This window comes from Anomalospiza imberbis, chromosome 5 (genome assembly GCF_031753505.1).
Source record: "Anomalospiza imberbis isolate Cuckoo-Finch-1a 21T00152 chromosome 5, ASM3175350v1, whole genome shotgun sequence".
Taxonomy (NCBI): Eukaryota; Metazoa; Chordata; class Aves; order Passeriformes; family Viduidae; genus Anomalospiza; species Anomalospiza imberbis.
This window is the reverse complement of record NC_089685.1, coordinates 45,870,699-45,894,109: the sequence shown is the minus strand read 5'-3', so window position 1 is coordinate 45,894,109 and position 23,411 is coordinate 45,870,699. Positions and strand designations below refer to the sequence as shown.

At 46.2% G+C, this 23,411-nt stretch overlaps 1 protein-coding gene and 1 long non-coding RNA gene across 5 annotated transcripts in view; both read left to right on the top strand.

Annotated features, from left to right (window-relative positions):
• The first annotated feature begins 386 nt into the window (after nt 1-386).
• On the top strand, nt 387-11,764 carry LOC137474153 (uncharacterized). Its single transcript, XR_010999182.1, has 3 exons — nt 387-578; nt 7,259-7,381; nt 9,301-11,764. It is a non-coding gene; the product is annotated as an uncharacterized lncRNA (long non-coding RNA).
• A 1,934-nt stretch (nt 11,765-13,698) lies between these two features.
• WNT7B (Wnt family member 7B) overlaps nt 13,699-23,411 on the top strand; it is a 96,231-nt gene continuing 86,518 nt past the window's right edge. Inside the window, exon 1 of one of the 4 annotated variants that reach the window (XM_068190461.1) lies at nt 13,699-15,261. In XM_068190461.1, coding sequence (XP_068046562.1) covers nt 15,191-15,261 — 71 coding nt within the window. In that variant the 5' untranslated portion in view covers nt 13,699-15,190. Of the gene's footprint in view, nt 15,262-19,311; nt 22,852-23,411 lie in introns of those variants that run through there. The other 3 variants (XM_068190460.1, XM_068190462.1, XM_068190463.1) reach the window with 3 other exon arrangements.

Below are 23,411 nucleotides of genomic sequence, written 5' to 3'. Positions count from 1 at the left end.
AAAAGAAGTCATGACTATAGAATGTGAAAACTTGCATGTTCTGATGACATGTACTTAAGGAAGAAAAAGGTGGGCAGAGAGAAAGAGATAAATTAAACTCACCAAAAAATCTGATTCACCCTCTTATTTTGTCCCATGATGAAATGTGAACACGGAGAAAAAGCCCCTGCACACAAAGGACAGAAGCGTCAGCACTTAATAATAGGATTATGATGCTTGGTTTACTTCCCTGTAACAGTAAGGTATCATCCAATGTCCAGCTTTTAGGGCAGTTTACAGGTGGTTTACAGAGCGCTCACCCTCAGGACATGCCAGCCATGGGGTGGGATGTTTCACTGTACCAGCACTGATGTAGCCCATCATGGTGCAAATGTCTGTAGGTACCATAGTGTTGATGGGACTGCTGCAGAAACTTTCTGCCTAGGGACAGGAGTGGGTGAGGGGATCAGACATCTGGTCATGCCCTTAGTTCAGTTTCTCAAAGCACTGTTTGATACTTCCAGCTTTGAGTGGGTGGAAGAAGAAAGGGCAAGGAGCTGATCCTCAATGGTATAGAGTGAACAGCAACAGATGGAAAAGTAGGAGGCAAATTAATTTTCCCTTCCCTTTCTGGATATCTCTCTGTATTTAATTATCCTGGGATTTTATAGCTGTCAACTGATGGATGTGCAGCCTACCAGTGCCTGCTGGCTAATCCACTTTGGGGCTATATTAGATTGGTTGAAAATGACTGGATTAGAATAATATTCTTCTGTAACATTAAACAATAATGGGATAATGAGGAAGTTTACAGAAAAAGTATTATTGGTGTCAATAGAAGAAACTGAGTGTCAATTTCTAAGAGGTAGATCTGAGTTTCAGTAACATTAGTGCAGCAACAGAGAGAGTTGAGCTTGTTCATATGAGATTGAGAATTACATAAAAGAAAAAAAAAAGACAGAAAGATGAGGAAATAAATAGGATATATGGTCTGGTGGTTTGGTAGGAAACCAAAGACAGGATATTAAATTATGTGTAGTCAGTAGCATCTTGTAGACCCAGATGCGGGACATAAAGAGTGGTAAAACAATAAGAATTGGAAGAAGAGAAATAGAAAGTCATAGACCTGCCAAAAGAAATACAAGGGAGCTCCTTTAAATGAGTCCTTGAGGTTTGCATAGGTGAAGATATGTCTTAAGCCAGGAGAATTCTTACTGTGTGTGAAGTTGTTATTTAACCATTCATGCTCAAACAACCCACCCCCAAAACCCAGAATGGTCCATAAACCTGAGTGTGTTTTGACACTGTGTGTCCAGTTCCTTGCTCTTACTTGTGAATAAATGTTTACTCTTAAGGCACTGATTTGGAATTGAGTAAAATGAGAGTTTCTCTGTATATGTTAAGGTCTAAGGAAGCTTGTTTTTATATATATGATTTTTTACTTTTTTGTGTTTAGTGCAACAAACACACAGTGGGTCTTTTGGCAGAAGTGTGAAAACTGTTTCTGCACCAATGCTATGCTTTTATCATCCTGAATTCTTTTCTTCAATATATGTCTACATGCCAGTATCATCATTATCTTGTTTGAATTGAGCATGATGCATTTTCTCTAAGTAATCGGGAAAGAAAAGTATTTTTTTTATCCAAACTGTTTGCAAACTGAGAAATAGAATAGAATAGAATAGAATAGAATATTTGCAATTGGAAAGGAGACACAACAATCATCTGGTCTAACTACCTGACCACTTCAAGGCTGGCCAGAAGTTTAAACATGTTATGATTGTCCAAATATCTTAAGGTCTGACTTTGATCATTGATCATCTCTCTAGATAGGGTTTTCCAGTGTCTTTGGAAACTTCAATGCTTTTAGGAATGATAGGTAAATAATTTTTTTTGTATCTTAAGGGAGTAGAAGTAGCCACAGAAATCAGAGTCCTTGTACCTCCAAAAAGCTCCCTGAACAAACCAAGAGTGGTTCCGGGAGTATCAGGAGATCTCATAAAATACATGTGATGTCTTCAATAAGGTAGGCCTGATCTCCTGACTGGTTTCTCCCTGTGGGAGGAAGTGGTAATTTTCCTTTGTTTCATCAGTATTAGTAATTAAACAGATAATTTATGGAAGACCTCTTAGGTGAGAATATTGACAGCTTAATTGCCTGTAATGAGTGACAACTGATGCAGTCACTGGCGTTCACAGATGCTTTCTGTAGAAGTGCCTTTATTACAAATTGTGCTAAAGTGACCTATACCCTGCCCTTTATGTAGAAAAGTGTTAACAATTTTCTCATTAATAACATCAAAACAATGATGTTGCTTTTTGCAAGCCATGAATGCAAAGATCTAGGTCATCAGTTTGGCGTTTGGCAAAACTAGCTCACACATCTGAAGACTGTGGAATATTTATATCCTTTGGCTTTACTATCACTTCTTTCATATCAGCCAAACCTACTGCCACCTGTTTATCTTTCCCCCACTTTTGATATCCCTGCTGTCTTTTCTAGCTTTGGCTCTGGGTAGATAGTAAAGCCTGCAGAGAGGGAACTGGCAGGAAAGTCCCCATCCCCTTGCTGAGGCAGGAGGCACCGTGGTGGAAGTGACTCACAGTCATTTAGTAAGGCAGTGATTCAGTGCAGACTAGCACTCAGGTATGTGAAATTCAACATCTTCTGGCTTCCTGAAGTCATGACAAACCACAGGAACAGTGATGAGCTGAAGTAATCTGTGACAAAAGGCAGAAGGCACCCACTTGCCTGTTGTTTGATCTATGGTTGTATTATTTTACTGCATTATCAGCATTATGACTTGACAGACTAACAATGTAATACACTTAAGATGGCTGAGCTGGAGCTGAAATGCATTGATCTGTCAGCATCTAAAAGGAAGACCAGAAAAGCCAGTTGAAGGAAAGGTAGCATTCTAATTTCTAAAAGGGAGCTCTAGCCATGGAAATTGTAAAAGATACAGCATCTTGTGGATTCTAGAAATACTACGATTTCTGTCAGATTACACTCTTGAACTCAGATTTCATTTTTATTTTCAAAATATAGTTGTTGATTAATAAAAAATTCTTAGAAATACCAAAGAAATGCTGTATTTCCTGTATATTTTTAACACAATTATTCATTTTATCAAAGTGCTTGATTTTTTTTATTTCCAGAATCTTTCTTTCCTTTACTCCTATTACAGTTAACTCCTATTTCCTTCAGTCCTCTTTCCTCTATTTGGTGATTCTCTTCTGCACACCATTTTTCTCTTATATCACTGTTCTTCAATTCTACCTTCAATTTTCTGTTCTCTTGCAGACTCTGTTTTTTGGTCAATATGCAAGCAGAAATAATAACCACCCTTAAAACCCTCTTAATATTTATTGTCCTAAATCAGATTCTTCCAAAATATAGAAAACAGATTGCTTTGTGTTATGACAGGAAGAAAAGTAAGATTTTTTTTTAACAGGGCAAGTTTGCAAGACCTGACGCAGTGCAGTTCTAAAAAAGACAAGTTTTGATTTTCACATTACAAAGGAAAAGTACCCATACAGCAATATGGTAATTGGAAGGAAACTTCTAGGAAATTGCTCTTCTTTCTTCTTAATTGCCAACAGTAAGGGGATGCCTACAGCTGTCAGCCAAAAGAGGGGTTTTTCTCCCTACTTTTATGCCTCGTGATTGTGGAAGATGCTGTCCATGGGCCATTGCCTTTAGAATCAATCCAAGTTAAGACTTTTTAAAAGAAGAAGAAATGTAGTGAAAAGATACAATAAAAAGACAGCCCAGAGGCTGTATTTAATCAAGGCAATACATACTCACTTTATGGCTCATGGAGGCTCAGTAGACAATTCATGACAATCAACTGGAGTTTGAAAGGTCCCAAATAGCAAAGGGCAAAAGACTGTATTAGCTGTGGCATGCATACGAACAAGTCCAGAATGATTCCGTGAATAAAGCTTTTGGTCACTTTAGAGGGAATAATTAACTCAGTGTAAAATAATTTATTCAATATAAAATTCCCCTGCATCCAGAGACCCCACAGATAATGTGAAGTAGTGAGGAAAATTCCCAAGAGCGATACTGGGTTGGAGCTATGCTCTGGATTTGGAAGGATGTTGGGGATTAATAATTTACATTCTGCATTCAGTTATGTGAAGATCACAAAGCTAGGCTCCAATTTGCTAACTCTCATACAAACTTGTAGCAAAAAGTCATTGTCTGCACCCAAAGAATGAAAGAATTTAATTAATACCCTGGGGTGAAACATGTTCATCCTACAGGAACTGTTTGTACTTCCTCAAAGATTCTTCAGTTCTTCCCTTTCCTGAAAGCACAGGTAGGGGTGTACAGGTACAAGCACAGTGGCACCTATTCTCAGTTCCCCTCTTCTTTTAAAAAAGCAGAAAGGTATATCAATTCTAGAAACCACAGAGAACTGAAGACTTGCTATGGCAAGGCCATGGCTGAAGACACTCAATAACTGGTCTCGGCTCTGTGCTTGACTTCTTTTTCTCTCAGGAATGGTGGGTATGGCAGGAGGCAGCACTGGGGCACTACCAGCCCAGTGCCTTATAGGATTGGTTTGTGGTGCTTCCTTAGGTGACTGTCCAGATGCTGGCAGCTTTCAGGGAAATACTCGGTGAGGGGAGAGGCAGGCACTCTGCCTGTGATGCAGTGGCCATGTGATGATTTCAGATAAACATAATATCGTAGAATAGTTTGGATTAGAGGAACTTTCAAAGGTAACCTAGCCCAACACCAGAGCAGGAGTGCAGGTTTCATGCTAGAAGGGCTTAATGGGGAATCTCCTACTCTTTTGGGCCCTTGCTCAGGGAGCCTGTGTCTGGAATCCCACCTGTGCTTGGTTTGGAAAGAATTTTTTAATGATTTTTATAATGCATGTGAGGCATGTTAAGGCTGCATCCAAACAATCTGCAGAGAAACTTTCAGCTCCAAAGGAGATGATGGAAGAGTAGAGGCTGTCAACACCATGTGAGATTTAAACCCTGGTCTCTACAGATATCTTGTACTGAGTTTAAGGAGACACTGGAGTCAAGCAAAGAGTTAAATCTGTAAAGTGAAGTATGCACTTTTAAACATTTCATAAATTGCTTGTGACTGCACAAAATACCGCAGGGTGCATGTGAGCACCCCTACATGAAGCCGACTTGCAGCCAGATAAAATATCCTGCAGCTTTTGCTGATACTCCTGATGAAAGACAGGCTTATTGTAATAGAAAGAAAATGTAGGAAAGATTTGTAGATAAGTGACCATTCTAAGTCAGTGACCTGGGCGAGGACATGATGCAAACAACATTATTTGATGTGCCATTGAAAGCTGTAAAGGGAAGAGTGACAAACTGTTTTAGATAATTTCCAAAGTCTGGCCATTACATATACATATACATATACATATACATATACATATACATGTACATGTACATGTATATGTATATGTATATGTATATATGTATAAAGTTAATATATCCCATTCTGCTTTGTCATAGAACTGCAGCAGGACAACACAGCTAGGTGAGCCAAACCCTGATACACAGAGGCAATGATTAAAATATCCATGTAAAAGAGGCAAATGTTCTGGAAAACAGATGAAGGATGAATGAAGAGTAAACTTTGTTGGGCACATCCTCATAAAACTACTCCCTAGAGGTCATCTTCACCTGAAAACTTCTCTAATGGGACATTTATTTTTGATTTAAGACACTAGAAATATTTCTAACACTTAAGAAGTAGCCTATGAATGGACATTTATTTCCATTGACTTTACCGTAGTTGTAAATAAATTGCAGACTCTATTCGGTAAGAGCCGTAGATGTTTTTAAATAATGTCTGGTGGAAAAGACAGCAAGCTAAACAAACCAATGTTCTCATGTTTAGGTTGGCAGCATTAATATCATCAATCCTGTGCTTTCAAAAATAATGTCTGGACTCTCCATCCCTCCACTTTCATTATTAGATTTACTTTAAAAATCAGGATAATTTAATATATTGCAATTCTAGATATGCTTGTTTTTCTTAGAAGGCCATAGTTTCTCTGATCAGGGGAAAAAAATCAAATTTAGGAGTTTTTCTTGGTATCTCACATGTATGGAACAAAATAATACAGAGGTTTTCATTTGTCATTTTAAAACATCAAGCACTGGAAGACATGTGATTAGCTTTTGAAATCTAGAAATAATGTACTGTCAAATGTATATAAATACAGATCATCAGAGTAATTTTTAAAAACAACCATACATAAAATTGAGAGATGATATTTTTATTCCAAACAGGAGGGTTCATATTCACACAGATTTATCTCAAAATAGTAAGCAGCATACAATAAAACAAATTAATAATTTCAATATTAATAAAGCCTGTAAAGTCCTGTATTTTTATGAAGAGATGGTTATCAAGTCAGTTAATGAGCTCTTCGTAGGAGAAAAATGAATGTTTAAAGGCTCAATTACAAGATAATGAATATGACCTAAACATAGGTCTGCAATTACAGAGATTCTTACTAGTTGCTGAAATAAATTGAGTATTTTCTTGATATGAGAGGGAAAAAATATATTCTTACATCTGCACTATTTGCCTTTCAGGATGTTTCCCTGACAGGAGACTGCACCAGGTAGCAAGACACAAATAGGCACTTTGACTCTAGACCTGAGATTTCTGGGAAGTGTAGTTTAGAAATGAGAAAGGGGGAAAAAAAAGTTTATTTTCTCTTTTATAGATGGTTATTTGCAATTATTGAAATGACAAGGTTTTTGGTTTTGCAATTAATGAAGCTACAAGATTTTGTATTTGCAGTTAGTGAAAATGCAAGATTTTTGTGTGGTTACATGCAGTGGTGCTGTTCTGGTCTGGAGGCAATTACATTTCTTCTGACGACAGAAATGTATTTAAGCATTTATCTGAGAGATTATAAACAATACCTTTGAAAGCAGTAAGATGAATTGCTAAAGGAGAGTCACATGATTAAGCTGTATTACCAGTGATGTACTGACAAATGAAAAAAGAGGTAAGCTCATCCATGTTGTGGTCAAGCTAGTGGGAAGTGAGCAATTTCCACACTGCTCAAATTAGAAACAAGTACATTTTCTCTCAGTGTGTGGCAATGAAGCCAGAGCATGGATGGATGGAGATGAGGCAGGGTAAGTGGAAACCTCATGATACCCTAGAGCTCCAAATGTTCATGTCTGGCTCGATTGGAAGAGAGAACCATTGCCACATTTTATTTGTCAATTAATGCTCTTCCCCCTTATATTTTTCTTGCTTACTCTTACTAAGGCGCCCTGTCTTCTTACAATGAAAAGTAATCTCTGGAGGGTTATCTGAGGAAGGACTCCAAAGGACCCTGCAACTCTAGATTCACAATCTCTCTACATACAATAGGGATAAAACCAATATCGGGTAAGGGGACAGCTGCAGTGATGAAAAACCTACAGCAGGACCTGGTAGACTTTTCATTTGGCAATTAAAGGGTAGGAAGGTTTCTGTCATAATTCTGCTAAGAAGCAATCTTTCCTTGATAGAAGCATTGATAGAAAAGTGCCATGCTCTCTATCTGCGAGCTCATCTCCAAATTTGGCACTGTCGCTACTTTGGCCTTACATTGGGATGCTGCCCTGGTGGCACACTGTGGGTCTCACTGTGTCTGAACCAAGGGGAATATGTTGCTTGCCTCAATGAGATTTTAAGGATTCTCCCTGTGATGCAAACTGTAATTCTTAGTTGTGTTTGAAATCTACAGTGATGCAATTTCACTGGGACAGAACATCAGGCCATACACACAGAAGATGTGGAGCTTTAGTCTTTTCAGTCTGAGTATCAATCCTTTTTGGTTTGCAACTCGGAAGCTAAAAGGCATTTTCCACTAGATGGAGTAAGGTTACAATAGAGAAGATCAGTTAGGAAGAAAAAACTGCTTAACAATGTGCAGCTTCCCTTGTAATATTTACAAAAATTGCAGCACTCAATAGGCAGGCAAAACAAAATTAGTATATCACATAAAACTATTCATTCCCTTAGCTTTTGAAAGATGATTTTAAAGGTTATGTGTAATCTAACCCCACCATGGTATCTTTTGTAGTCATCTTTCAAAACCATAGATAACTAAAAATGTGTTTGCCTATCTAGACATGTCTGAGAATATAATAAGAAAATAGGAATGACCATGTAAATCACAGCAAAAATCACTTCTGAGGCCTGATTTTTCTTTTTGTTGCATCATATGTAGTTATAGGGCTTAGAGACTTGCTGATTATAGATTAAATTACTAGTCTAAAATTATTTTATCTTGATTCCAGTAGAAATCTTGCTAAACTCAGTATATAGTCTGCATTCATTTGGTATAAGGCTTCTTTATTAGGCCTACCTTAGGTAAGTCATGGACTTGGGTTCAATGATGATGTCTCACTATATTATCTGAAGCATGGAATAAAAGTTTTTCACAGAACTTCAGAATCTATAGTCTCAAATCTTAAGTCTCTGAATTGCTGCACTGATTAGAAATGTGCAAAGGCTCCTTTCATTAGACATTTGCTTCATGAGGACCAGGGAGAACATTTGTTTCTGCAAGGTAGGATGAAAGGGCTTGCTTCATGAAATACAGCCTAGAGATAACTGCTCTTGGTGTTCCTTTAAACTCTTGGATGCAAACTCCATCTCCTCTGGCCAAGCTAGATGCTTTCTGAAACACTTTCAGAAGTCAGGAAGCATCTTACCATGCTTTATGAAAGTGAAAGGAATTTTGATAGCACAGTGATTGAAAGCAGAGTCACAGAATCATAAGCCTCATGTCTAAAAAGGATCCTGCATGTTTGTAGCCTGTGGTAGGATCCTGTACTATTAAATTTCTGTAGATGATTATTTAACCTGATCTTAAATCTTGGCAATATTTGCCATTAAACTAATTTTGTCTAAAAGCTGCTGAAGTCCATTTATCACAAGTTGAACAATTCCTTACCTTTCTGTCTTTGCAACGTGTTTTTGCATATTTGAAGACTATTACACTCTCCCTGCTCAGTTTGTGTTTCTGTGAAATAAAGCAACAAAACCTTTCCTCATGGATCATGTATTTCATTGTTGAAGTGGGTCATCTTCCTTTTGTTCAGCTCTGGGTCATCTCTAGCTGGTCTATGTCCTTACTGAAGTTCACTGCGCAGAAGATAATTTCATACATGAGTCTGGGCTTCCTACTGCTGCAGAATAACAGAACATGTTATGTTCATTCCCATACAACATGCCTGTTTATTCACAGTATTTCTCTTTCTTTGCAACCATATGTTATTGCTGACGTTCCTTTTTAACTGCCCAACCTTCTTCTGCAGGGAATTTTTCAAAGTAATACAGTCAACAAAGTAAGAAACCAGTTCATGAAGAACAGAAGAAAGAATCTAAAATTATATTAAATCCAGTGCAACAAAGCCAGTAAACCTTCAGTTATCAAGGGAGGAGTTTGTGAGAAAGTCTGTAAATTCCATTTCATGCTGCTATAAAGATGTGTACTGTGCCTCTGCTTGAACACTGACTCTCAGCTTGGATGAGACAAGCAAACAGAAATTTTCAAACCAGCATTTACCTGTAAATATGAAACACCTGAAACAACTGAGCACAGACAACTGTGTTACTTATTAATCAAACTAGCTGTCTGCTAAACTGGTGGAAGCTTAACAAGCTTGGGAATTACAGGAAGACTGATAACTTGAGAAAGTGAAACATATTCCAGGTAATGAGTTGTAAAAGAGAGGAAAGAAAATGAGGGAGAGAAACAGGGAAGGAACTGAGATGAAAGCCAGTGGTGATCAAAGACGTGACCAGATGCTGTTTTGCATAATACCAAGTGAGAGAAGAACTAAGAGAGCAGTGGACAGGTCAGTTACTATGTAAGACCAGATTCAAACCTTGACTATGGTGCAGGTTTTATTGCCATTAAGTCATGCTATTGCCATTAAGTCGTTGCCATGCCAGATGCACATGCCAAAAGCATAATCTCTTACCAGTTTGGTACCCTTCTGCTGAATCAAAGCTCAAAGACCAGATGATTGAGAACATATCTCAGCATCAGAAGCTCACTGAAGGACATCCCAAGCCTGAAAAAAACTCTGGCATCAGAGAGTGGGTTTGGTAGTCTCTTAGAAAGAAGAGACATCTTAGACATAGGAAGCAGGTGGGTAAATGCAGTAGTGTGATTTAAGAAAAGACTTCATGTGCGAGAGCATGGTAACACATGTACAAAATACTAAAGACTACTAGTATGTGCATATACTTAACGTGTACATTTGTTAAGAACATGCATGAATTGTGTATAAGATCCTGATTGGATGCAAGATACCTATTTTGTGTGCTTCTTTTTTTTTCATTTTTCTTCTTTTAGTTCTTTTCCTCTCTTTCTTTTTTAGCCCCATATGCTCTGGGTGTTCCCCCTAAGGAATGTTTTTGTGCAATTGTTTTGTTAGTGATAGATGAGGCCTTCATCTACAACTGCATGGAGCAACAGTGCCAGAGAGTGGCTGGCTGGGATAAATGCAGCTGGATTTGCCTTGTAGTTAACCCTTTGGGACTTATAATGAGCACACACAGAATCATAGAATATGCTGAGCTGGAAGGGAACCACAAGGATCATCATAGTCCAGCTCCTGGTCTAGTGGTTGATCTGAGCAGTACAGAAAGAAGAGAAAGGCATGTAAAGTGGCCTGTCACAGAGTAATTATCTCTGTTGTCTGCATTCCCTAGAAATTTCATGTGATTTACTCTGATTTTGAACTATTCTTGGAAAAATGCCAGGGAAGATGATGTGAGCTCTGACCAACAGTTCCTTTACCCTTTGGTCCTGCTTGCTCATACTTCCATTTACAGAGCTGTACAGGCTGTAAGCTGTTCCCATACTGTGGAGATTGCTCCTCCTGCTTGGGCAGAGTTCCCTGTTCATAAAACCCTATAAGCCCCAGGTCAGACAAACAGCACTGTGTCCCTTGTGGCACATCCTGGAATAAATGAGACCCATGCCTGGGCCAGTGGCTCTGATTCCCATCATCTTCATTTTTTAAAGAGATAAACACCTAAGTTGCCCTTGATTACTTGCACCTGATAGTTACCTTCTGTTGACTAGGCTTTCACAGCCTGACTGGTGACTTCTGAAGGTCACTTGGATTCTCCTCCTTAGGTGAAGGAAAAGTCTCTCCAGTTGGAGTGGGGGTAAATGCATTTGTGATGGATTGAGAAAGCTGAAGCTCAATAGGTCTTCAAAATATTTTACGACAGGAACCACTTTATCAAAAGGCTGTGGAGAGGTGTAGGGACCAGCAGCAGTGTGTGTAGGTGACCTTTCCTTAGGCAGATTTTGGATGTGTGAATGTTGAGCTTTGTCAGCAGAAAGTCAGTGTAGGAGAAACTGAATTACTGAATTTTTAATTGACTATATTCCCTGCTATGCCAATTGTTTTGGATGAGTAATAAATAAGAATTGTGTACTAGAAGACCATTCAGCAAATTATTTCAATCCACATCTACCAATGCTTTTCTATTTAGGAATATTACCTTGCATCCAGAAAGTCTTTTAGCATTAATAAGGTGGTATTTGTTTAAAGTAATTCAACAGGCTTTATATATTTTGCACATAAAATAATCAGGTGAATTTCTGAATACTAATCTGAGAATTAAGCATTTTAATATTCTACCGAGTTTTTATTTTAGATCACAGAATTATTAATCTTCATTAAGTCGTCTTATCCTCAGCCTAAGTTTTCAGGAATAGTCAAACTGATATTTGAAGGTAAGAAAATATATCATTTTCTGCCACCAGTCGAGGATCTTCAAATCAATTAGGTGAAAATAACAGCTGAATAAGGGTCAAAAATACAGAAAATTTTGCCCTCTAAACGATGCAACAACCTAGTCTAGTTTCTGTTGTTGAAACTTCTTGGGTTTGCATGAGGAATACTCACTAGTTCGCAGAAACAAGTGGTATGTGCTAGCCTGACAGTCACTGAGGAGACGATGGGAGATGTATCCCCATATCCATGGGGTTTGTGACAAAACAGGCACGAAGGGTCTGTAGAGGAGACGTGGGACAACAAATAGTTGTGATGCGGAGCCCGTCGCTCCTCCTAATCTCCCTGGCCAGTGAATGCCCAGTTCCTGCTCATGGCCTCACACGCGGGGGAGGCAGCCTGCCCCTCCACGCCGGTTCCGCACCCACGCCCGGGTTTGTGCTCGAGCGCGGGGGCAAAGGGAAGTAGCTCACGGGCAGCCCCCAGGTGCGGCGCTCCTACAGCCAGCGGCCGCGGGGGCGCCGGTCTGTACGTCCCGGCAGCGCCGGGGCTCCTGAGCGCATCCCAGCCCGACGGGACTGGGCCGCCCCGCACCTTCCGCTCTCCGAGCCCCGCAGCACCCCGGCCCCGCCACATCGCCGCAGGGTGGCGCTGTGACCCCACGGGACCGGCGGGGCCGCCCGGTGCCGGGGCCGAGCCGACTCCGCAGGGTTGGGGCAGCGCTCCGGACAGGTCTCCGGGGCACATCCCCGCGGCAGCGCTCCGGACAGGTCTCCGGGGCACATCCCCGCGGCAGCGCTCCGGACAGGTCTCCGGGGCACATCCCCGCGGCAGCGCTCCGGACAGGTCTCCGGGGCACATCCCCGCGGCAGCGCTCCGGACAGGTCTCCGGGGCACATCCCCGCGGCAGCGCTCCGGACAGGTCTCCGGGGCACATCCCCGCGGCAGCGCTCCGGACAGATCTCCGGGGCACATCCCCAGGGCGCATCCCCGTGGCCCCCGTCCGCTGCCGCAGTTAGGGTCCGCCGCCGCCCTCGGCATCGCCCGGCCCTGCCGCCCGCTTCGTCCCGCCCCGCAGGGAAGATCTTTGTGTATCCCGCTCCTCCCGCCACCACATCCCCGCGGTTCTCGTGAGGGACACATTACACTTCGTTTCCAAAAAATTTCAAAAACCGGAAAAAATATTCACAGGTGGCGGGTGGTGGTGGGGCTGTATCGTGAATGACGTTTTGGTGTTGGTCGGGAAGTTTGGGAGGCAGCTGTGGGTAAAGTTACGAGGCTGTTGGAGACATGATTCTGCAAAAGCGAAACATAAAATCAAAGTGTCATGGAATATTCTGAGTTGGAAGGGCCCCACAAGGATCTTCAAAGTCCATCCCACGGACCTGCACAGGACAGCCCCAAGAATCGCATCATGTGCCTGGGATTCCTGTGATTCTGAGAAACATGGCTTCATCTTACAAAAAACTGCTTAAAAAATAATGGGGATGAAGAACAAAATAATCCTTATGTTGGGTCAGGGGGGAAAAAAAGAATAAATGACATTTAAATACAAGGAAATGAGTGTGAAGGGAAGACTTGGCATTTTTAAAGGACAAATTGTCTGTAGTTGAGTATTGATGACAGTGAAACCGAGTGGACTGGAGGAGAGCTGGCTGCCTCCGAGAGCCGGAGTGCTGATTATTAAAGAATGAAACTGAGGAATGCGGGGGAAAAGAGCCAAACCGATCCGCAGCAGAGGAATCGGAGCTGCCGTTGGAGTGGGAAGTCTCGGTCGCCTTCGTCGCTACTGGGGGACTTGCTCTGAGCCCGTCTTCCCCAGCATGGCCCTTCTCTGTCTCGCTAAGCTTCCCTTCCCCTCACAGGGACTGGCCTGGGATCTCTGCATGATGCCTGGAGAGGACCCTGTTCCTGTGGGCTGAGTGGGTGATGACAAAGTGCGGGCAGCATTTACCGTGGGAGTCTGAACATGATTTCACACTGCACCTCTTCAACCACGGCAGCCTGGCTGGCCTTTAAAAAATCCTTTGTTTTCTCCGTCAGGATAGATACTTTGCGATGAAGTTCTATGTTCAGCCTCTTTTGCTTGCTTGTCACTGCCTGCTTTCCTTTCAGGCTTTCCTGGTGTGTGTTTAGCCGACTCTCTTTGAGAGATGCCTAGAGCCATCTGTGCTGACTGTTGCTACACGTAGATGAATGTGTGTAGGGGAGGGCAGAGGTGCACGAGTTTTTACGTATCTGTGTAACTCCCTGCAGCCCACAGACTTATATGGGAGTGCTATTTAAGCGTGCATATGCATGCAGATCTGTGCCTCCGGACAGGCACACATTGTGTAGTAGACTGGAACAGATAATTCCACAGAATGCAGGAATAAACGGAGCAGCTCAGAAATCAGTGAGGAAGAAAAATAGAAAAAACAGAGAGAAAGAAATGAAAGAAAAAAAAATCCCAAAAACCAGAAAGAAAAGGAAGCCTTGCTTCATTGTTATTGTCTGAACACAAAGTAAGGTTTTGTCCCACCGATTAATCTCTCTAGAAGCAGCAAACTGACTATCCTAAGCTAGTGTTACAAGCTAAGTGTATCTGTTTCTCAAAGGAGGAAACATATTCTCTTACTGCGGAAAATGATATCAAATTTGGTGGCAGGGTCCAGCAGGGTCAAACGGCTGAAGAAGTAGTCTGGACACATGTTGCTTTTTAGGATACAGCTTCCAGCAAGTGGGGATTAACGCCTGCCACTGTTTGTTTAGAAGGAAAAAAAAAAGTAAAAAAAAGAAAAGTTTAACAGTTCCTTTTGTAAAGTCCGTACATTGCAAATCCAGCCGCGTTACCATATTAAAGGAAATGAAAAAATGCTTGGGTTTGAGAGGACGAGTCCTTTATTTCCCTTATTGGATACGTTTCATGTGTTTTCCCCAACACTTCGGCTTAAGGACATGCCTTTTGAAACACAAACACACGCACAGCTCGCACACGCACACACAGATAAGATATGTATTAGATCCTGCGGGGTGGAGGGAAGAGCGAGAGAGAGAGAGAGAAAGAGAAAGAGAGATCCTCCTACCTGGAGCCATAGATTGCAAGATACGTAGTGTTACCTGAGGAAGTCAGAACAAGTAAAAACAGATTGAACTTCAGGGCTCTTATGAGGCAGTTGATCAAGATCAGTGCTTGCTCATTCTCTCCCTCAGACTGTCTGTCTTGGGATTTTGTTCTACCGTTTTGAGCAGCCCTTTCCGTTTTTTCTTCCTCTTTAGCTTTAATATCAAAGCCGGTTTCGGTAACCATGGCTCTGGGAAGAGCTGCCTATCTGCGCGGAGTTGACTCTTTACAGCTCGGCCGGCTTTGCTCCTGGGTAGCTTCAGCAATGCTTTTGACTGAGATTTAATCGACAAGATAAGTTCGGCTTTTTGTGCAATTTTTATGGCTCAGTCCATTTTCTAGATCATGCACAGAAACTTTCGGAAGTGGATTTTCTACGTGTTTCTATGCTTTGGAGTCATCTATGTCAAATTAGGGTAAGTCCTTCTGCACGACAAATCTCCTTGGCTTTTGGGTCACGCTAGTGCGGAGTTGGGAGCAAAATACTGCAGAGGAGGAAAAAAAAAGGAAAAGAAAATAGATGATTATTTCTCTCTTCGCCTCCGGGTGTCCAAGCGCCGGCAGCCCCCGAAGCACGGCCGTCTCCCTCGATCCGAGGCTATGCTCGGCGGCGGGGCGCTCCGCCCGCCCCGAGCCTGCAGGGAGCCGGTCGCGGGTGATGACGGATCCTTTTATTTTGTACTGCTTAAGCGAACTTAAATATTATCTCTGGCTTATAATACCCTCAGAGGAAAAAAAAAAAAAAAAAAAAAAAAAAAGGAAAAAGAAAAAGCAGCCTGACAGAGTTACCTCAGGGGCTGCTGCTGGGACAATAGAGCAGAGCTGAGGTATTAGGCGAAAGGGGCGGGAGGAGGGGAATCCCTGCACTGAACCTGCACTCAGGGATTTGGTTTATGCAGGCCTAGACACAATTTGCGTTTCTATCCATCACACAGACGTGTTGAAATTAACTTGACAACTGGTCCGGCTACCTCTGCTCTGGTGCTCCCGAGAAGCCAAGCGGGCTCAGGCGAAGGGACCCTGGAGGGTGCAGCAGGGGCTCCCGGGGAGCCCGCTGTTTGCTCCTCGGTGTTTGATCACCGCAATCGAGTGCATGCGGTTATTTTGGTTGCCAAGTTTCGTCCTCTTTCCCTCTGTCTCTCCCCTCAGTGCCTGTATGCCCTTATTAATATTGCTCGTCGCAGTAGGCTGACTTGAGTTGAATTTCCACATTCCTGAGCCCCAGCCGAGTCCTTACCTGTCGAACTAAAAACTCTTTAAAGATCCTGTCTTTGCGGGATTTTTAATGGTGTTTTGGTTTTTTTGTTTTTGTTTTTTTTTTTTTTTTTTTTTGGGGGGGGGGGGAGGGGGGTTTGTTTTGTTTTGTTTTGTTTTTTAATGATCAAGAATACATAACGTGAGTTGCAATCCAAAACAGCTCACTTCCCACCTTGAAATGAATACGTGGAATAGGACGGGGAAGCCAAAGGGCAGCTCCCAAAGGCAGGAGAAAGGGCAAGTTCCCCAGAGCGACGGGCAGGCTGGAGCCCGGTCGGGGCAGCAGAGCGGGAGGGCTACAGGAAGCGAGGAGCGGCCTTCCCCGCCGGGACCCGCCGCCGCGGGCGCTGCTCCGCGCACGGTGCGCGGCGGGAACAGCCACGTCCCCGCTGTCAGCAGCCCAGGCAGCGGTGGGAGGAGGGGGCGAGGAGAGGGAGGGAATCTGCAAGAGGGAGCGCGCCTGAGCCGAGGATTAAGGTTAAACAGCGGGGGGAAGGAATTAAACTGGGCTCCTCGGCGATGAGAAAAGGAGCGGCAGGCTCTGTATAGCCCACCAGTAGCTCCCGCAGCTGCAGGCAGCAAGGGCAGAGCTGTCCCATTTTCAGGGTGCCGGCGGGACCTGCAGGCTGCTTCCCCGGAGGGTTCCCAGCGGGTTGCTCGACGGGCACCAGCCGGATCACATCCCTTTGTCGGGTTTAGGTATTTTTGGCACGGCTCTCGGCCCGCCCCTGCAGCCGCAGGTGCCGCCACGGTGGCCGGCGGAGCAGGGCGCTGCCCGCAGGCGACCCGCGGAGAATGCGCGGATGCGGAAGGGGCACGGCCTACGCGCTGCCCCCTGCCCTGTGCCGGTGGGGAGCCCTCGTCAGCCCCTGCCTCGGCTGAACCACATGCCCGGGGGTATAGCTCCAAATCCTGCCTGCTGGAGACAGGTCCCTTCAGTGCTCTAACCTTTGCGGGGCCGAGAACCTGCGCCGCCCTTTGTCGTAGCCGGGGTCAGCAGCGATGGGCTCTGTCACCCTCTAGGCTCGTTTTGCCGGGAGTTTAGATGTGTAGTGAATTTGCTGAGGCTGTGTATCCATAAATGAAGCGATGACAGGGTACCCAATCTACTTCAATAATGTGAGGACTTTGTACAGCACACCCCTCACAGAGAGGTAGATGAGCTCAAGGAAAACGCTTTGCAAAATGAGGGCAATGGTACAGCTATTGCTTTGGCTGCGACCGAAGGGAGCAGAGGGTTGGGCACATGTTGCAGTCTGGAAGGCAGATCTCTCTTAGAAATTGATTTTGGCTGTTTTAGAAGGGGATTCAGAGCAAAAATCACAAGAATGCTGTCGGACTGAGCATGGTAGTGAAACTGAGCGGACATCAGGAACAGTAAAAGCCTTTGCGGAACCCTATCAGATCCATCACCACGCCTGTAAGGCGATGAGGATACTTCACTTTCTCTGAACAATAGGAGAGAAATTTGTTCTGAGATCCAGGGCTACTTCTAGGTTAGGCATGTGGGATGCAATTATTTCCTCCTTCATCAGCCACTGGAACTACCATTTTGTTGAAACCATATCCTTTGGGTGTAATGATGCCTTTTCTGGTGAGCTCTTTGCTTTGAAAAGGGGGAGGTGAAGGTGGATAAAATGTCTTCCAGGGCATTCGGTTGATTTTCAGCGGGAAGGAGAGAGCCGTCGTGTCAACCACGGCAAGGAGGGGAGTCTTGGCAGGTTGTTTTTGGGGTTTTTTGTGGGGTTTTTGTGGTTTTTTTTTTTTTTGTTTTTTGTTTTTTGTTTTTTTTTCTGCTGAGCGCGTCTTCGTGTCTTAATAAAATGTGCTAAAAGCTCCACTCTCGTTGGCAAACATGACACCGAGGGGAGAGAAAGTAACGCCATACATAAGCTGTTGGACGGGCCGGGGTGTTGCATGGGGTGACATGGCAGGATCCCATAAAGAACACACTATCTCCTCCAGCTAGGACAAGAGAGCAGGTCCCACTCAAGTAGTCCTTCCTCTAGGGGATCTTCTGTCGTTCCTGTTTCTATTTCCGGTCCCCCAGATTGCTGGAGAAACAGGGGTGAGGTGAAGCATCCCTTAATATTTCTGTTGATGAAGTTTCCAGGCACCGAAGCATTAAGTATCTGCAGCCTTGCTGACTTCATGTAACCCCCCGCTATAACAGGTCACATCGAATATTGACCTCAGGCAGGATTGAAACAGAAATATTTCCTGCCAAGATCACAGAGCATTCGGATACCGTTTAATTCGGATACCGTTTTAATTGTTAAATACGTCAGAAATTTAAAATTACAGCAGTACTACAGATGCAAATGACAGCGGAAGCTCTGGGTATGGGTGATGTGTCTTCTGGAAAGATGAAGTCGTGGATAATACCCAGATCAGAGATCTGGGGGCAAACCCCACGTTTTCCTCTTTATTCTGGAGGAAAAGAAAGGTAACAGCCGCGCAGCTGCAAAGGGAGCGGGGAAGACCCCCCTTTTCCCGCGGAGAGAGGGTCACTATGACGTTAAAGGGATGCGGGCGGCGGGAGCTGGCACTGCCCAAGGGAGCAAAGAAAGGTGTCGGCACCCCTTTGAGAGGCGGCAGGGAGGCTTCTTTCGTGCCTATCCGAGTTGAGGGTGCATAGGGCTGCGGACGTCGGGGACCCCGGCCCGTTCTGGGAAGGCCGGAGAACTCCTCTTCCCGGGACTCCCAGGGATGCTGCGGCGGGGAACGTGAGAGCCGGTCCCGCTCGCCTCCCCTACGGTGAAGTTCGCCTTGGCTTTGCGAAGTTTGCAGTAAAGGCCAACGAAATCCTGCTGCCTTCGCCATTCCCGGGGCTGTCCGGCAGCGGGGAGCCCGCCCGGGTCGGCTCTGTCTCCCCGGCCCTCGGCAGGCAGCGGCCGGAGCTCAGCCTCGACGGCGGGCAGCACGTGGAGCGCCGGGAGCCGCGGCGAGGCCCCCAGAGGAGACCCGCGCGATTTCCGCCCGGAGCGCCGGGCAGTGCGGCCGCGGCGTGGGACTGCCTGGCGCCGTCCCACCGGCGGGACCATACCCTCCCCGGCCCTTCCACGGGCACCTGTCGTTGTGCTGCCGCCACCCCCCTTCCCTGCTCTCCCATCGGCCAGACACCGCTCATTGTGAGACTCATTGCCTTCTTTCCCCCGGCACTGGACTTGCAGCTCGATGAGATACACGGTTCCGCCCAGAAAGAACCCGGTGTGTTGCCCACCTGGCGCATCTTCCCGGCTTCCGACATGCCTTTCTGCCAGACTCTTCCCAGGCTTAGGGTAAAAAAGGAACCGCGGCTGGGAATAGATAGATAATAGGGGAGGAAAAAAAAAAAAAGGCAAATAGTTTATTAGTGCCTGCCCGACTATAGTGTCGGCAACTATTTCAGTGTAATTCTGCCCCATTTTGTCCAAAACACAGCTGTTTGTGGAAAAAGGAGTGACAGATGCTGAAGTGCCCATATAAGACGTTACTGACAATACCTCTTTTCCAGTGTGACATTTTATTGAAGGGAATGTTTCCGTCTTCAATCAACAAAATGAGTGTGGTTCTCTCTGTCCCGGCTGCCATATGTATAGAAACCATTTGGATGGAATTTGCAAGGTTATTCTCATCTTCATCGTCATAATCTTCATTCTCCTCCTCATCATCATCATTCATCATCAATAATTTTTCGCCATAATAACCGGCCCGTGATTTTAGAATGAAAATTATCTCCCCGGAAAGAAACTGCACGGTTTGGTTTCTTTATACGACTTTTCTTCCCCTACACAACACATCTGTGGATAAAGTCAGTTTCGACCTGAAATTTATGAAAATTGGCAAACCGTCTTCGTTTCAGGTAGAATGGGTCAGCCAAATTTTGCCAGCACAAGTCCGAAGTCTTCCAGTGCCAACTTTTATTTGCATTTTTACAGTTCGCTGTCCCCCTCCTTCCCCCCCCTAGCCCAGGCACATCTTTAAAAGCAGACGCACATTTAAAATACCTATCCAAAGCGGAACAAATGCTAGAAATAAAACATTCAAAGTGGCTACTCGTTCTCCTGGTTTCACGTCCAGCAGAGTTGCCCCAGCCACATGTCTAGCAGGGAAAAGGGCACTGAGGAGATATACATCTCTAACTCTTTCGCTATATATAGACTTGCATGCACACTTACAGAAGTATAAATACGTCCATTTTAGATTCTGAAATAATTATAAATGAGACTGTTCTGGGATGTAAATAGTCGTTGAAAGACTTAAGCTTCCATCTCTTGTTAATCGAGATCAGCGTTTCTCGAAAGCACATTGACTGCCCCAACGTCTGTGCTGAACTTGCAGATGAAAGTGGTTAAAGCAACCAAACCCCGAGAAGATTTTTATCGCATATTGAGCGGCATACAACGTTTTTGCACCAGTTCTGCAATTCCCAGTGCATCTGAGGGCATATTTCGTTGTGTCGCTGAGACAGCTGCACCCATGTTCTGGGGCTAGTTAACTGGAGGAGGTGTTACCAGGGCGTTCGGTAGAGCTCTTAGCCAAGACATCTTCAGTCAACAGGCAATTAACCTGAGACGAACATTTACAGATCAGACACTTCGGAGCCTGGTTCTTGTTCGTTTCAGTCCAAGTGTCTTCGGTGGCCGTTTATTTTTCGGGGTTCGTTTTCAAACCCCAGTCCCGATATCCGCAGCGCACGTATTTCACCATCGCTCTCAGCACTTCCGAAATAAAGGACAGACGCCCAACAATGCAGAGGAAGAGCGACTGTCTCCTGCACGCCTGGGGCTGCCCAGGGCGAAGGGCTCAGGCCCGCCGGAGCGGGAAGGGTCGAGCATCTCTTTGCCGCAGGGCGCGGCGGTGCCAAGGGGCAGGAGTCGCTCGGCTCAGAGGGAAGGCGGGGGAGAGGCAGCAAACCTGACGGGAAATACCTCTTCGGACTTGCATCTTCTAGGAAACGAGAAATGCAGAGGGAAGAGCGGAGACGAAAGCTCTTCCTGCGAGAGTGGCCAGAGGTGTGGGGAGCCGGGAGCCGCTGGCAGCCGCCCCCCGCTCACTCCCTAGAGCGGCTGTTCCACACTAGTCCTTTCCCTTCGCTGCTCTCCCGCGAAACCCAATCTCACCAGGAAGCTACGAGTGTGCATGTCTTTATTTCTCACTCAGTAAGGCTATGACTACATATATGTTCCTTTTTTCTTGACGTTGCTCCTGAAATCGAAGCCTAATTTTTAACATCGGGGGAACAACAACAGCCAAACCCCCGCTGAGGCTGGAGGGAAGGCGGAACCCTTCGATGAAACCGGGACAGCCAGCCACAATAAAGCAATTAGCCGAGAGTGGAGTTGGAAGCTGCCAACTCGTTCAGCCTCTCACAGGGCGAGCTAAGGGTGTCACGGCAGAAGCAAGGAACTCTCAGCCCACGGAGGGCTGATGGGGGGGGGGAGTTAGGGGAGTTAAAAATGCCCCACGGAGCGCGAAATGAGCGCTTGACGGGCGAGGTGTACGGAGAGGGCTCAGTCAGGGAGCACGGATTCATTGCAGCCTGGGCTAGATCAGTGTCTTCCCATTGTCATCCTCCCACAAAAAAAAAAAAAAAAAAAAAAAAAAAAAAAGGAGAGGGAGAGGGAGAGAAAAAAGTAGGCGGATTGCAGTGACTGACTGCCCAATGGCAGCCTCGGGCCTCAGGAGAGTTACAGAGAGAGAGGGAGAGAGAGAGAGAGGCACTTTCTGCCATCCAGATCCCTTAAACCATCCTCATTCCGACACGAGAACCCACTGTAACAACTTCCAACCACTGAGACATGACAGGCAGGAGCCCAGAGGCAGCAGCAGCAGCGAGAGCAGCAACAGCAGCAGCACACACTCTGCACAGGGAGCAGCATTAGCACCAGGGGAATACTACACACAACAATACAAACAGACAAAGCCCCCCCAAGCCCAAGGGACTGGATTCCAACTCAGATTCAAGCCACAGCTGACACCAGGGTGGGGAATTACAGCCAGGGGGGGCCAGAAAGGAATAACCAAGGAAGCGAACTCAAGAGTGTAAACGGGATTCAGCCATGATCCTTTTTTCATCTCGCAGTGTGTTACTCTCAGTGTATTACCCTCAGATTTTCCTCATCCTTACCAGTGGGAGTTACCTGTAAGTGATCCAGATTTTTTTTTTTCCAAATACTGTTTGCAATGCCCCCGCTAGCAGCTACCTAGGGGCAATGCGCAGAGAGAGCAGAGGGAGCCGGGAGAAGCCAGCACGGGCGGCAGCTCCGTGCGGTGCGTGGTGGTGAGGATGGTGGTGGTGGTGGCGGCGGAGGAGGAGGAGATGCTGTGCTGGTGGCGGTGCTGGCGCTGCTGGTCGGACCCCGCCGGGGGAAGGGACGCACCGCCAGGTAACTCCCGGGGCTGCTCCGCCGGCGAGGCCGGGGCCCGGCGTGCCCGCAGCGGGGGCGGCGCACCTGGGAGGGCGGCGGGGCAACGGGACGCGGAGCGGCCGGCGTCTCCCCTGGGGACTCCGACCCCGACTCCTCCTCCTGCCAAACCGGAGGTGGGCATCGCTTCGCGCCCGTCGGGGGAAGGCTGTTTGTGTGCGGAGGTCCCGGGGAGCGCGGGGCTGCCGCAGCGGGCGGCGAGCGCGCAGCCCGGGCCGCCCGCGGAGAGTCCCCGCCGCCGAGGCGCTCGCCGGCCGGCTGGTTTCGCTCCGGAGGGATCTCCAGCCCTGCAGTTAGAGCTGGCTCCAGGACTTTTTCCTTGTGAGGAAGGGGGTGGAGGTAGGGGTGGGGGAAATGAGAGTCGGTGGGTGGGACTGCGAGGAATTTCGGTCTCTTTTTTTAATATCTATATCTGTATCTATCGTTGCGGTGGATAAGAAGTGGCTGGGCTAGTCCGTGAGGGCTGCGGAGAGAGTGTCCGCCGTCGTTCTCCTGCAGGTCCCCCGGCAGGTCTCTGTGCCCGTCGGCCGCCGCCTCAGGGTGGCAGGGGTGGTGAGCCGGGGTCCCCGCACCGGCCGTGGGGGAGCCGGGCCCGTCCGGGACTGCAGCCGGAGTCCGGAGGGGCTGCCGGGGACCTGTCAAGGGCTTCTGCTCTCCTGCACTCCGGAGGAGATCTTACCGCGCCGCGGGGCAGCCGTGCGGAGAGGAGGGCGCTGCGGCGGCAGGTACCCGGTGGAGGGAGCCGCTTTAAAATCGGGGAGCCTTCTCCCTCCCTTGAGCATCCCCCCAGCCCCGGGACAAGAGTCTCCCTGCCGGAACTCGGGGGTAGGGCCCGGGGGAGCTCTGGGGCGGTTCGGAGCCTGCCCAGGCTGCCGGGGCTGCGGCAGAGGGGTTCACCC